The sequence below is a fragment of the Pelodiscus sinensis genome, chromosome 5 (genome assembly GCF_052426305.1).
Source record: "Pelodiscus sinensis isolate ZL-2025 chromosome 5, ASM5242630v1, whole genome shotgun sequence".
Lineage (NCBI taxonomy): Eukaryota > Metazoa > Chordata > Testudines > Trionychidae > Pelodiscus > Pelodiscus sinensis.
In genome coordinates, this window is record NC_143056.1 from 134,626,727 (window position 1) to 134,641,241 (window position 14,515).

A 14,515-nucleotide genomic window follows, 5' to 3' on the forward strand; every position below is an offset into this window, starting at 1 on the left:
CGTCATGAGCGTTGGGCTAGAGGGTACAGTAGAGTTTAGGTTTACGTGTCACTCCCCACCCTGTTTTTTGACCCATCGCCGTTCTCGTTGCCTCTCTCCCATGATCGCTTGGGGGATCTGCCCCATGCAGCTCAGCAGTTCCATCCAGTTGACCCTGTGATGTCGGGTTTATGACGTCGTTGGCCTGCGACACCTCCATGAGGGATCCGACATTTGTTGCCCAGAGGGGGCTGGGCCAGCAAGACTTGGGACGACGTTCATTGGTTACTCACCTAATGGCCACCCCTTCAGACGGACTCATCTTGGCCACCGGGTTCCCTGAGGTTGGCAGATCCTACTTCCCATCCCCTTCCCCACAACCCACCCCCTGCATCCTTCCCCCACCTCCGCCCAGTTACCAGACACTCCCTGGCCTCCATGCTTAGGACCAGTCTGAGCAGCGCTGCCACTAGTGGGTATCAGACCATCGGCATCTAAACCACAGAGTTCCCTCTGAGCTCAAGGGCTGGCCCTGGGGAGCAGCCTCACAGGGCAGGACCCTACATCCCCGCCCCTCACTCGCCCTGCAGCAGGGTCATCGCCAGCAGCGCTGGGACCAGTGGGGAGCAGAGACGCCCCATGGCTCAGCCCTCCCCGACCTGCCTTGGCCAAGCCACCGCTCGGCTCAACGCTCAGCTGGGTGATAAAAGTGCCAGGGCAGGTGTTACAGGCACCTGTGTGCCCCTCCCTGGGGCTATTCTTCTCCGTGGGGGGGGGGCAGATTTCCTGGCAGCCCCAGCAAGGAAATCTGGGCTGGTACATTTCACACGCTGATGACAGGGTGTCGGCTTTCAGTCTGCTCCACCTGGGGCCATGCCAGCACGAGCCTCCTGCAAAACCAAATGGAAACGCGAGGGCCAAGGGCCAAGGGCCCGGCGTGAGCCCTGCAGTGATTTTGCTTGTGTGCGTTCTGTCGCTTGGGTGGGCCGAGGGGAGTCCACGGTAGCACGTAGGCCCAGGAGGCCGTGGCCATGGGGCGAAGGGAACGGCTCAGAGGGCAATGGGGTAAGAGCATCGTGAGGGTCTCACGGACACTGGGGTTAAGGTTCTGATGGGGAGGAGCATCTCAGAGACTGACAGGCCCCAGGGCCAAGGGGAGAGGCCAGCGCACCAGATTAGCCTGATTGACAGGGCAGGCAGGCCAGTGAGGGAGACAGGAGCCCCGGGGCCATCCTCCATGTGAGGTGGGCAGACTTAAGGGGAGCAGTGAATAGCCGGGGAGAGCAAAAAGGAGTCCTGGGCGAGGGCCCAGGGAAGGGAGATGTCACCAAGGCGGGGGGATGCTGGGGAGAAGGGCCCAGCCCCCTAGTGCCTGGGAGCATGTGGCCACCACCAGAGCAGGTGTCTGACCCACGGTGTCCCCACAACCAGCCAGAGCAGGGATGGATGAGGACCAGACTCTGGCCTTGCCTTTCGTCCCAGGGGTGCTGGTGGTGGTACCCCCTGCCCACAGGGCGGGTCCCCCCTTTCCTTTTCCTGCCCCAGCTTTCTCAGACTTTTCTTATTGCTGCTCGTTAATAAATCGTGTCGGGTTTCACTGACTGCTGCGATCGGCGGGTCTGGGGACGTCTGGTGTGAGTGGGTCCAACAGGGCCCTACGGGAGCCAGGCAAGCACCCTACAATCGCAGGATCCTTCCCCCCACACACCTTCCTCCCCCTGCGAGTGGCTCTAGGGAAAGGATCCAAGAGCCCTCAGCCCCACCCCTGGTGCCTGGAGACAGAAAGACAAATGGGGCAGGGTGCGGCCAGCCAGGCACGGGACAGAGACATGCACCGAGCACGGGACACAGACCGAAACGTAACGTCGGGCTCGGCACTGGAGTCTGGTTTGCGAGGTGAGCGCCTGGCTGTGAATGCAGAGGGCTGTGGGGCGTGATGGGAGAAGGGGGCAGACCTTGATCCCAGGCGTGGGCTGGAAAGGGGTGCTTGGTTGGAACTGAGGGGCACCGGCAGGGCAGGGCTGGCAGGGGCTGTGAGGTGGGAGTGGGGGGCACCAGCAGAGCAGGGGGCAGAGGGCAGGGCTGGGCTGGCAGGGGCTGTGGGGCAGAAGTGGGGGGCACAAGCAGAGCTGAGGAGGGGTTCAGGCTGCCCCCTTTGATGGGAACAGCGCAGACAGCAGCTGGCGTGTCCGAGCCCCTTGGCGCAGGGCTGGCAGACTCTGGGGCAGTCTCTGAGAGTCTCACCCCACGGCTGAGCCCGCGATCTGGGCGGGGCGGTCCCAGCGGGCCGAGCCCGGGGCAGGCTGGGCCGTGTCGTTCCCGTGGGCGTTCAGGGCGCTGCGCTCGGCCCCCGGCTGCAGCGGGCACAGCGGGTGGGGCCCTCTCGTGAGCCCCTGCTCGCTCGGCCAGAGAGCGGAAACGGCCGGTCCCAGCAGCGACTGGCTCTCGCCCAGCCCGGGGCTGGGGAGGGAGGGGGAGAACCCAGGTGTCCTGGCTCCCAGCCCCTCCCCCGGCAGGACGGCGCGACTCGGGGACGACGTCACCTGTTCTGTTTGCGCGACCATCTTGCACGACCTGGTCTCCATGGAGCGTGGCCACAGCTTCTGCCAGCACCTGCCGGGAGAGCCCGAGCCGGTGAGACCCGTGGGGGCGGATACGGGGGCGGGACCTTTCTTCCCCCTCCCGGGCAGGGCGGGTCCGACCCGCTCAGGTGTGGGGACCGGCTGGCTGCGAGGGGCGGGAGTGGGGCGCACGGAGTCATCGGCTTGAAGCCAGAAGGGACCGTCACGGCCATGTTGTCTGACCTGCCGTCACCGGGCTCGGAGTCCCCCCCCCCCCCCACGCCTGTAAGACCCAGGCCCCCGTCTGAGTTACAGCAGTTCTGGGGTCATGTTAAAGGCGTCACGTTACCGAGAATCCACTTGCATCCGTTAAACCTGCAGCTGCCCCAGCTGGGAATTGGGTCCCCTTGGGGCCACTGTCGATACTGGCTGCTGGCCATCGCAGATGGGCACACGCCCTTGTAGGCAGTCCCCTCGCCCCCCTACACACCTTCCCCTCCCTAACTTATCACACTCAGTCTTGAAACAAACTGGTCCTCCCCAACACACACACAAAACAGCAAAGTCCTAGACCGTAGATGGTTAGGACCTACATTTAGTGTCAAGTCTCATCTGGTAGCTCGCCAGTTTGTAGCTATTTATATTTAGAAAAGGGCCTGGGGGTTCCAGTGGAGGAGAAGCTGGAGAGGAGTCAGCAGGGCGCCCTTGTAGCCAAGAGGGCTAATGGCGTATTAGGGGCATTAGGAGCATGGCCAGCAGATCCAGAGATGTCATCGTTCCCCTTTATTCGGCTGTGGGGAGGCCACATCTGGAGTGTTGCGTCCAGTTCTGGGCCCCCAATTACAGAAGGGACGTGGGCGCATTGGAGAGGGTCCAGCGGAGAGCGACCGAAATGTTTCGGGGGCTGGAGCACTTGACCTACGAGGAGAGGCTGCGGGATTGGGGCGTGTTTAGTCTGCAGAGGAGCAGAGCGAGGGGGGATCCGAGAGCAGCCTCCAGCTCCCTGCAGGGGGGCCAGAGAGGCGGGAGAGAGGCTACTCAGCGCTTTCTAGCCCTGTCCAGCGTGGATGCCGGGGGCTGTAGCCGAGCCCAGGCACTCTGCCAGGGGAGCTCCGGGCACTTCCTTCCCCACCGGGATTTTGACCCCAACTCTTTCTGTTTTCTCCAGGCCACCCCTTGTCATTCCTCCCCCCTCCGGCTCGTCGTTAGCGCCCGTCGGTAACATGACTCTGCCCCTTTGCCTTTTCCCTTCTTCCTGCACGCCGGGCGTGGCTGCCGCTGCCCCGTGGCTCTGTTCTCCCGCCCTCTGTCGTCCCTCTCTCCGGTGCTCCCTCTCCTACGGGATTCGCCACCCACCCAGTGCAAGGATCAGGCCTGGCGAGTTCACGGCCATCTCCACGTCCTGCCAACCTGCACCCCAGACGTCTCTCTCCCTCCCTGCGCAGGTGCCATGAGATTGCCCCTCCGTCTGTGAACGCCCCCAGGGGTCAAAGGTCATAGCCCCACGGCCGGAGCAATCAGCTCAGCATCTCCATCCTGCCGTGCCCTTGCTCTCCGCCAGGGACGGGGGAATTCCTCTGTTTCTCTGTGTCGTCCCCAGCCTGGGGCTGTGTCCTCATGCATCCCAACAGGAGTCTGGACCATTCCCCTGCAGGGAGTCTGGCTCTGGTCTGCTCCCAGGGTGGAGGTCTGGCTGGTCCATGGGTGGGGTCCCAGCGCTGACCCTGCTCTCCCTGCAGCCGGAGCCGGGAGCTGAGCCGGGGCACCCGGTGCAGTTGGTGCGTCTGGACGAGGACGGGGGCCTGATCCTGGACGAGGAGGCCCTGAGCCACTGCCTGGAGCAGGGTGGGGTGGGGGACGCCCCCGTCTGCCTGGTGTCCGTCATCGGGGAGCAGCGCCGGGGCAAATCCTTCCTGCTGAACTACCTGCTGCGCCGGCTCCGCAGCCTGGTGAGTGGGGGTGGGGGAGCTGTGGGGTGAGCGGCCCCCGCCTGCCCCCTGTTGGAGGGCCCCAAGCGGCACACCCCTCTGGGAGCACCTCCTTCCCCACCACCCCTTCCAGTTGGCTGGGCCCTAGTCTGGAATGGAGCCTGCCCGACGGAGGGAGCTGTCTGCCTGTCTGGATCGGGAGATGTCCGTGTGTCTGTCTGAATGAAGTTTGTCTGTGTCTCTCCAAGCCAGTGGTGGGTCTTTTTGTCCCTTGGATCCTCAAGCAGAGCCATCCCCATGTTCTCCTCCCACAGGTGCACTGAGCTCCGCCCCCGTCTTTGGGCTGCCTGCCTGGGTGAGGGGGTACCAGTCATTCTCCTCCCCCCCTTGTAGCTGTGCTCCCCCCCCCCCCCACAGGGTGTGAGCGACGGGTCGTGGATGGGCCAAGAGGAGGAGCCCTTGGCGGGGTTCGAGTGGCGCGTCGGGACCCAGAATGTCACCAGGGGGCTGTGGGCCTGGAGCCAGCCCCTCTGGGTCCCCACTAGGGGAAGCAAGGTAAGTGGGGGAGAGCGAAGGAAGAGGGGGGAGTCGTGGGGTGGGTGAAGGGGTGGAGGGTTGGAAGGGAGGCAGTGGGGGCATGGGGAAGGGCAGAGGGAATGGGAATGTGCGGAAGGAGGCCGCAGGGGAACCTAGTGCAGAGATAAAGGAGGGACAGGAGAAGGGACAGACGTAGGGAGGCCCTGAGGGAAGCACAGAACGAGATGCCAGGTGCCATCAGGGCCCAGCAGGAGGGCAGAGGGGTGGGGGGGGGCACACAAAGCCGGGTGCTGACGTGGGTCTCTCCTGGCCCCAGGTGGCCGTGCTGCTGGTCGACACCGAGGGCTCCATGGACGTGAAAAGAAACAAGGAGACCAGCATCAAACTCTCCGCCCTGTCCATGCTGCTCAGCTCCTACCAGGTTGGAGCTCAGCAGGGGGTGCTAGGGGGCAGAGAGCAGGGCAGGCTCAGCAGGGGGCGCTCTCCCCTAGCAGGGGGCTGGCCCAGTGCCCCAGGGCAGCGCTAGGGGGCGCTGTGGGGCAGGGAGCGGGACATGGCCCAACAGGGGGCGCTCTCCCCTGGAGGGCAGAGCTGGCCCAGTTCCCCAGGATGGCGCTACGGGGCACTGTGGGGCAGGAAGCGGGGCAAGGGTGCAGCAGGGGGCGCTCTCCCCTGGCAGGCAGGACTGACCCAATGCCCCAGGGCAGCGCTAGGGGGCACTGTGGAGCAGGGCAGGGCCCAGCAGGGGGCACTCTCCCCTGGCAGGTAGGGCTGGGCAGTGCCCCAGGGTGGCACTAGGGGACGCTGTGCTCAGGGCGGTGCCGTGGCCGGGCAGTGGCCTGGGCCGTGGCTGCTCGTGGCCATAGCTCTCTCGTCCCAACTCTGCAGATACTGAACATCGGCTGCCGGGTGAAGGACCCGGATCTCGAATACCTGGAGGTGAGGCCGGGCTAGCGTTGCCCCTTTCTGATTGTGAGTGAACAGACCCCAATGCTCCGCCCCTGTTCCACCCTCCAGGCCCCGCCCCTGCTCCACCTCTTCCCTCCAGGCCCCGCCTCGGTCTCCTCCCCCAGGCCCTGCCTCCGTCATTTGCTCCTCTCCCTCGTCCCCAACGCTTGCGGGACCTCCGTCTTTCTCCCACCCCGCCCCCTCCAGTGGGGCTCCTTCTGCTTCGGGGCTGGGGCGGGAGCCGCAGCATCCCCACATAGAGCCAGACTTCCTCCTCCATCACTCCCATCCCAGCTTCCCATGCTTCCTGGGCTCCTCCCAGTGCCTGGGCCGGGTGCACCCGGCTTCTCTCTGCCCCGCGGAAAACGGTTCCGTCCATCTCGAGTGTCATGCCAGCTCCCGGGTCCCACCCTGCAATTGCAGAGAGAGTGGCTCGTGGGGGGAGGGGCTGATCCGGCCCCTTTCTATCCCAAGGCTGGATTCCCCCCGCCCCGGTACAAATGTCTCGGGCACCCCAGACTCATCCTCCCTTCCCCCTCCCCCTCTTCCCCTCCGCAGATGTTCATGCAGGTGGCCGAAGTGGTGGGAGAGGCCTATGGACTGGAGCCTATTCAGGTGAGACAACTCCCTCCTCCCCCCCTCCCGGCTCCTGCCCTGCCCCATGGGTCCCTGCATTGCACCCCTCCCCCCTCTCTACAGCATGCTCCTGCCCCGAGCACCTCTCCTCACTCCAGAGAGGCTGAGGTTTAACCCCAAAGGCACCATCCTTGTCCCCCCACCCAGTGACCCCCTCTCCCCCCGTCGGCCTGCAGCACCTGGACCTGCTGGTGCGGGACTGGACCAGCTCCCAGCTCCTTGGATTCCGGGGTGGGGAGCAGCATCTGGGAGACGTCTGGCAGGTGAGAGGGCGGAGGAACGGGGCACGAGGCCTGTCCCCTCTGGGGGGTGCTGGCTTCCATCTGGCCCCAGGGCAGGGTACTCTAGGGGCTGAAGCTCCACCCTCTAGAAACGTTGCCTGTAACTTTGCCAAACTTGACCTCTGGGGCTGCCATTTCCCATGCGTGTTCTCTGCCACCGGCTGGATTCTGCCTCCCGCCGTGGCCGGGAATGAGGCTGAAGGAAACGCGCTGCTTGGGAACACAGCAAGGAAACTCCGAGGGTCATAGACTCATAGAACCGCAGAGCTGGCAGGGACCTCCAGGGTCATCGAGTCCAGCCCCCTGCCCTCCCGGCAGGACCCAGCACTGTCTAGAGCATCCCTGACAGGCGTGTGTCCAACCGGCTCTGAAATATCTCCAGGGATGGAGACTCCACAACCTCCCTGGGCAATTTATTCCAGTGTTTGACCACCCGGACAGGCAGGAATTTTTTCCTAATGTCCAACCTAAACCTCCCTTGCTGCAGTTTAAGCCCATTGCTGCTTGTCCTGTCCTCAGAGGCCAAGGGGAACAAGTTTTCTCCCTTTTAACAGCCTTTTACATACTTGAAAACGTCTATCATGTCATGACTCATGGCTGTCCCTTTCTCTTCCTGCCACCCCCGCCTCGGCCACGGCTCTCCCCAGCATGCGGGCCAGGCGAGGCCGGGCTGGGGCCTCTCCCTGTCCCCTGGGGCTGGCTGATGTCACCCAGGGCGAGTGTCTCTCTAACCGATCTCCCGGCTCCGGCAGGGGCTGGCGGCGACGTCCCCCTGCAAACACCCCAAGGCCCTGGACGTGTTGGGTGGAAGCAGCAGCTGCTGTTACCTGATGCCCTTCCCTGGCAAGCGAGTCGCGACTGGCAGCGCGGGAGCCCTGCGAGGTAACGGGCCGGGAGAGCAGCTCTGAGCCCCCTGCTGTGGACAGGGCCATGCGACTCGGTCGCTGCTTGTGTTTGTATGTAGGAAGGGGGCCAAACAGGCCCCACGTCCCCCTTATCGCTCGTCTCCCCTGGCAGACATGGACGAGGATTTCCGGGAGAGCCTGAGGAACTACATCACTGCCCTGGTGGGCTCGGCCAGGAGACATGTCCGGAGGGACCAGCGGGGGGAGCCGCTCACCGGGGCCCAGCTCGCTGCCAAGATCAAGGTGGGGACTGGCCAGTGGGGCTGCAGGGAGCGGGACAGGGGCCTCTCCTCTGGCCATAGGGATGAGCCCAGTCCCCGTGGGGAAGAGCCGCACAGCGACTCCCCATCTGCCCCACCCCAGAGGTGGCTGCATCTCAGCACCAAGCAAGCCTTCCTTGTGCTCAGAGCCTTACTAAGCTCTGTGCAGTCCGGTCTTAAAGGTTTCTTGTGGTTCCTTGGCAGAATTTATCAGAGGTGATGAGGACCCATCGCTCCGGCTTCTCCTCCCCCTGCCAGGTACCGTCGCTGCCTCTGTCCCAACCATGGGGGGGGGTGGGGATCCTCCCTTCTCCCGGCCATGCCTCAGGATCTGGAGGAGGTAACTGGGAAAGGGTCTGGGAGTAACCTAAGGTTCCTGGACCAGTCCAAGAGTTCCTCTAGGATGTCATCTGACAAGGGAGTTGGGCAGAGAGGGGAGGATGGGGTGAACTACATTGCCCACAATGCACCAGGGATCCTTATTTTGGTAAGGAGCCGCTGGGCATCGTAGCCCTGATGCATCATGGCAGACGAAGTCTGGGAGGCCAGGATATATAGACAACAATGCATCTGAACTACATTTCCCATAATTCCACCACCTCTCCCTTCCTCCTGTGTGAGCTGTGGCCCCAGTGCATCATGGGAAGCGCATGGGGCAGCGGGGAGGGAAGGTGGTGTGATCCCTGGAATATGGGACGAGAGTCCTGGGATCCATCAGGTCCAAGCCTGAGTCGGGACAAGAACTGGGGTTCAACGCCCCACTGGACTCTTGCCTGGGGCTATGTCTGCAAGCCTCTTTCGAAAGAGAGCGTCTAGACTGCACGTTGAACTTTCGAAAAAGCGGCTTGCTTTTTCGAAAGAAAGCATCCAGTGAGTCTGGATGCTCTCTTTTGAAGAAGCCCTATTTACATTGAAGAACGCCTTCTTTCGAAAGAGGAACTTTCGAAAGAAGGCGTTCTTCCTCGTGAAATGAGGTTTACCGCCATCGAAAGAAAAGCCGCGTTCTTTCATTTTAATTTCGAAAGAACGCGGCTTGAGTCTGGACGCAGGGGAAGTTTTTTCGGAAAAAGGCTACTTTTCCTGAAAAAAACCCTGAGTCTGGACACAGCCTGGGAGGCCACCAAGTGTACCCCACAGAGTGGAGGGCAGGCCGGTTTCCCAGGCTGCACCAGTAACCAAGGGCCAGTGTGGCCACGGCCAGAGAGGGCACTAGGGTGTCTAGGATGGGGATAGTCGTGGTCCAGCTGGCACAAGGCTGGGTAGATGCCAGTGCCCCAGGCTTGGATCGTTTGGGCTTACAGAGGAATGTAGAGGCTCCAGCCCTAGGTGAAGAACCCCCGGGGCGGGTACCTCGAGCGCTGCTCCCCCTGGCCCGACGTCTCCGCGTAGGCAGAACGTGAGACGTGGGCGGCAAACTCCATTGGGCGTCAGCCTCAGACGGGCTGGGGCTAGAACAATCGTCCCTCGGCCCCAAACGAGAGCTGGGATTCCCGCCTATCCCCCTGCTGCTGGGGGATCCAGTGAAACTGCCAGAGACCACCAGGCCCGCCGTGTGCTCTCAGGGGCCAGCCTCCGGCTGGGGTAGGGGTTTGGAAAGTGCCACTCGGGAGCCACGGTGGGCTGCTGTGAGGGTCACACTGGAGCCCCAAGTGGCTGCCCCAGGGGCTGGCGGGAAGCTGCAGCCGTGGGGCAGTGGGATGGCAGGCCCACGAACCGCAGCTCACCCGGCCTGTCCCCTGCACAGATGGCCGTCGCCTTCCACAACCAGCGCGCCCTGGACAGCGCCCGCCAATACTACGCTGCCTGGCTGGGGGAGAAGGTGAGTCGGGGAGGGCTGGGCCCCTAGCTAGGGGAATCCCAGGGAAAAATCCCAGCCAGCCTCACCTCCAATGGGACCTCATATTGGCTGGGAGGTGGCTGAGGATATGGGGGACCCAACCCCGGCACGTCGGGAGCTCTGAGCTCAGTCGCGGGAGCGAGGGGCAGGGCTGGCCCGTAGCCCAAGCTCTGGGGGAGGAAGGAGTCCATTGTACCCCACTTCTAACACCCTGGGGCCCCTCCTGTCCTGCTCGATGCAGGACGCCCTGTCCCAGCGCATGGCCGACTGCCTGCGGGTGGATCCGGGCGCGATGGCGGAGGAGCTGGAGGAGCAGCGCAGGTTGCTGCTGGAGCTGGGCCGGGAGGAGTTGAAAGAGCCGGAGAAGGAGGCCCTGTTGACGGCGCTGGAGCAGGAGCTGGCTCGGGAGGCTGAGACCTTCCTGGTGATCTACAGCGAGCGCCACCAGGATCACACCGTCAACCAGAGAGCCCTGGACCGAGCCCGCTCAGACCACGCTCGGTTTCAGAGGGAGAAGGTGAGTCGGGCGGGTGGGGCCGTGCCCCAGCCAGGGGACCATCCCAGCCAGCCCCATGAGCAATGGGCTTTGGACTGGAGGGGGGCGCTCTTCTCTCTAGCCCCCAAGGTGGCTGCAGCGATGCACAACGGGGCCCTGATCCTGGACAGGGGGTGGAGGGAAGTTACTGTCCTGGAGCCAGAGGCTCCATGGGTGAGACAGGGTCACCCTCCCCCCTTCTAACAGCCTCGGGGCCTCCTCCTTTCCCCGCCTCTCCCGCTGCCTGCAGGCTGCCCTGTCCCAGCGCCTGGGCTGTCTGTGGGTGACGCCGTGCGCCATGAAGGAGCAGTTGGTGCAGAATCGCAGGGCGGTGCTGAGGCGATGCCGCAGGGAGATGGTGGGCCCAGGGAAGAACCGTCTGCTGGTGGCACTGAAGGTGGAGCTGACACGGGAGGCCACGACCTTCCAGAAAATCTACCGCAGGCGCTATCGGTGTCATGCTGTCAAGGCGGGCATTGTCGGGGGGGTGGCACTGGGGTCCCTGGTCGGTGGGCTCGGTCCTCAGGCAGTGGGCTGGGTCCTCGGGCAGTGGGCTGGGTCCTCGGGCAGTGGGCTGGGTCCTTGGGCTGTGGGCTCGGAGTTATCCATTAGAGAGCGGTGGCTACGGTGGCTGCGGAGTTAGCCCTCCCCTGAGCGGCCGTCCTTGGGGCAGGGGTGGGCGCCACGGCCGGGATGAACATGGGCAGGGTGGTAGGTAGCAACGTCCGGCAGAAGGGCACTATCCAAACCCGGTGCTTTATTTCTCATTCGTCAGGCTCTAACATCCAGCCATTCATTCCCCCCCCCCCCCCCCCCAGCTCTGCCTTTCCCTTCTTCTAACGGCCCGGGATGGTTGCAATGCAAAGCACTTTAAAAGCCGGCGATGGTAGGATCAAGGGTGTCCCCACAACCTTAACACTGCCCCTTGTGCATGCATGTGCATTAGCATACAGTCTGTAATTCCATGCTCACTTACCAGTGTTCTCCCTAGGGTGCAGGGCTCAGCTGTATCATGATGCTTTCTCCTTGGGGTGCAGTGCGCGGTCCCTGACTTTATTTCCCTCTCTTCTCATCCTGCCATCCCCTGCCTCCTTCTCCACGTCACGTTACTGGATTTTAAGGGGATCAGACAGGTCACTGCTTCACCCAGGGGGGAGGGGGGTTGCCCCAAAGTCTGTACAAAGGGGCCATGTGAGGTGTCCAATGAAAGCTCATGTCCTACTGATCCTGTGTGTGTGTGATTCATGTGCTTGTGTGATGTCTGTGTGGGGTTATAAATCTGGACTCTGGGTTGATGCTGGAAGATTCTCCGTCTGAGACAGAGCAATTACCCACCCGAGGAATGTGCCTGGGACCAGCAAACCAGCCAATATCATGGGGACGCAGGGACAGGTCACTGGGCCATGTGACCCGCTCCAGCTTGCAAGGTACCAGGGATGGATATAAAATGCCATGCGGAGGTCTCCATCTTGTCTTAAATTCTGCCACTGATCCCAGATGCAGCCTTGCAGGGAACAGCGAGCCAGGAAGAACTGTGGACCCATCCTGGCATAGGATGTGCACCAAGGACTTTTAAGCCAGCAGCTATAACATCTCTGCTAGAGCCTGCATCCAGAACTGGGAGATGCAATGCGTGTAACGTATTCTCCTTAGCAACCTCACTCTCCTGCTTTTCTTTCTTGTAGTAATAAACCTTTCGATGTTAGATGCTAAAGGATTGGCCCAGCGTGGTCTTGTGGGTAAGACCCAGAGGCTGTGTCTAGACTGGCAAGTTTTTCCTCAAAATCATCTGCTTTTGCAGAAAAACTTGCCAGCTGTCTACACTGGCCGCTTGAATTTCCGCAAAAGCACTGACGATCTCAAGTAAGATTGTCAGTGCTTTTGCGGAAAACTATGCTGCTCCCGTTCGGGCAAAAGTCTTTTTCTGAAAAACTTTTGCGCAAAAGGGCCAGTGTAGACAGCAGAGATTTGTCTTCCGCAAAAAAGCCCCGATGGCGAAAATGGCGATCGGAAAAGCGTCCTGCCAATCTAGACGCGATTTTCCGAAAATGCTTTTAACGGAAACCTTTTCTGTTAAAAGCATTTCCAGAAAATCGTGCCAGTGTAGACGTAGCCAGGGTGTAACTGGTGGCTGGTTCTTTGGGACTAGAAAGACCTGTTGGGGGTGGGTGAGGTTGGGTTCTATAACCCCTCACCTGTGTTAGGCCTGGGGCTGAGTGTGGCACAGGGAGAGCTGGGGTGTCTGAGGGGTTTTGCTCCTGAGGCTTCCTGCTGGCCGGATTGGCAGCTGGAGCGCTCGGTGGGACTGGTTTGGGAAGGTCTCCAGTCTGGGGCTGTAGGGAGCCCTGAGTCTGAGCAATTTGGACACCCTCAGTGGTGCCCAGACCCAGCCCGGCCCGTCACACCCCACCGCTTCCAATCAACGAAGGCTGGGCCCAAGAAACAGCAGCCTCTCTCGCCGCACAGCCCTGATCCATTCCGGAGCAGAGACGTCCTGCACAGGGGAACACCCTGAGCTTGCATTTCCGAGCTGAATAAAGGTCTTTCTTGCAATCTCCCAAGTATTTGTAGAAAAGTTGACGGGTGGGACGGGAGTTAACAACCAACGCCTGGGTTACCAGCGTCAGCACCAGTCCTGGTCTCCCTCCCGCCGACAGACACCTTCTTCCTGGGACTGGCCCAGGGAGAACATGCGGCCACACTGGCTGGAGAAGCCGGATCTCCTGGATCTAACACCGGGGGACCGTAGGACACGAGCCAGGCAGACGTGCTGGTGTTTTAACAGCTTTTTCTCGAGCAGTGTGTTCCTGCTGCACAATGAAATACACAAGGCTCCGGAGCTGGGTCACTGGATCATGGAAGAATCCTAGAAGTTTAGGGTTGGAAGAGACATCAGGAGGCGTCAAATCCAGCCCCTGCCCAAAGCAGGACCAACCCCGACTCAATCAACCCAGCCAGGGCTTGGTCCCTCCAGGACTTAAACACCCCTAGGGATGGAGACTCCACCCCTCCCTAGGGATCCCAGCCCAGCGCTTCCCCGCCCACCCAGGGAAAGAGTTTGTCCTAAAGTCCCACCTCCCCCTCCCCCACTGCAAGGGGAGCCCATCGCTCCCCGTTCTGCCACCTGCCCCCAAGAGAACAGCCTCTCGGCAGCCTCTCTGGACCCCCTGCTCTCGGATCCCCCCTCGCTCTGCTCTGCTGCAGACTGAACAAGCCCCAATCCCTCACCATGTAGAAAGGCAGTGCATATCTTCAGGCTGCTGCCGGCCCCCACCATAACCCAGCCGCCTCCTGCCCCCTGGCTACAGCCTGGACAGGGAGGAGCTAAGCCCTAAGGACGCACTGTGCACCAGGGCCCAGGGAACCGGACTCCAGGGAGGTGGCTCTCAGAGGAGAGCGCCCAATGGGAGGGTGGAGGGTGCAGGTTCAAGCTGTGAACCGGTTGGAAATTGCTCCCCCGTCTCCTGCTCCTCCCGAGCTTTGCTGGGGGCGGGGAGGCGTCCGTGTGCCAGGGTTGTGCAGGGCTTTGGGACATGCACGGCCTGGCCAGCACCCAGGGGTCGAGGGTCGTGGACTTTCCTGGGCTGCTGGCCCAGGCAGAGGCCGTGGGAGGCAGAAGGAGCCCGCAGGGTGAGCGCAGTGACATGATGCTGCACAGGCCCCATGCCGGCGTGAGCGAGCATCCGTCATTGTGACGTCGCAGGCGGGCCCGCGCGTTTGCCTGAGAGGCTTGGGGGCTTCCTTGCCCCCTTGACCGTCGGGCACTTTTGTGTACGTGAGCGAATGCGCCGCTGAGCGTCGCTTCTGCCTCGCCCGCTGGAGCGTCGCCCCATGGGAAAGACAGCCGAGGTCAAACCGCTGACCGGGGCAAGGAGGGTGGCAGGAGCAGGGCGGCCCGTCAATACAGGCGAACGAGGCAGGCGCTGAGGGTGCCAAGATAAACAGCCGCTGAGGGCTTTGGAGGTGGGGCGCCGATCACGCGTCTCGCCTACGGCGCCAGTTGCCGGCAGCTCGTCTAGGGCTGCTCCTGGGCAGGAGGCGTAAGAAACACCAGAAACCAAAGGCAAAGGTGACCCGGCTGGTACATGACCTCACCCTGCTCCCCCAC

General features: G+C 62.3%; 2 protein-coding genes across 2 annotated transcripts in view; one reads left to right on the plus strand and one right to left on the minus strand.

Annotated features, from left to right (window-relative positions):
• The window catches only part of LOC102463808 (RING finger protein 112-like), a 107,687-nt gene that overhangs the window by 23,543 nt on the left and 69,629 nt on the right, over positions 1-14,515 (minus strand). The window lies entirely within an intron of this gene.
• LOC112547711 (uncharacterized) overlaps positions 2,620-14,515 on the plus strand; it is a 47,926-nt gene continuing 36,030 nt past the window's right edge. Inside the window, exons 1-13 of the mRNA XM_089778867.1 lie at positions 2,620-3,985; positions 4,280-4,489; positions 4,886-5,023; positions 5,322-5,426; positions 5,894-5,944; positions 6,512-6,568; positions 6,766-6,852; positions 7,623-7,752; positions 7,888-8,018; positions 8,240-8,293; positions 9,780-9,854; positions 10,114-10,389; positions 10,658-11,045. Of these exons, the coding sequence (XP_089634993.1) occupies positions 3,608-3,985; positions 4,280-4,489; positions 4,886-5,023; positions 5,322-5,426; positions 5,894-5,944; positions 6,512-6,568; positions 6,766-6,852; positions 7,623-7,752; positions 7,888-8,018; positions 8,240-8,293; positions 9,780-9,854; positions 10,114-10,389; positions 10,658-11,045 (2,080 nt within the window). The 5' untranslated portion in view covers positions 2,620-3,607. The remainder of the gene's footprint in view (positions 3,986-4,279; positions 4,490-4,885; positions 5,024-5,321; positions 5,427-5,893; positions 5,945-6,511; positions 6,569-6,765; positions 6,853-7,622; positions 7,753-7,887; positions 8,019-8,239; positions 8,294-9,779; positions 9,855-10,113; positions 10,390-10,657; positions 11,046-14,515) is intronic.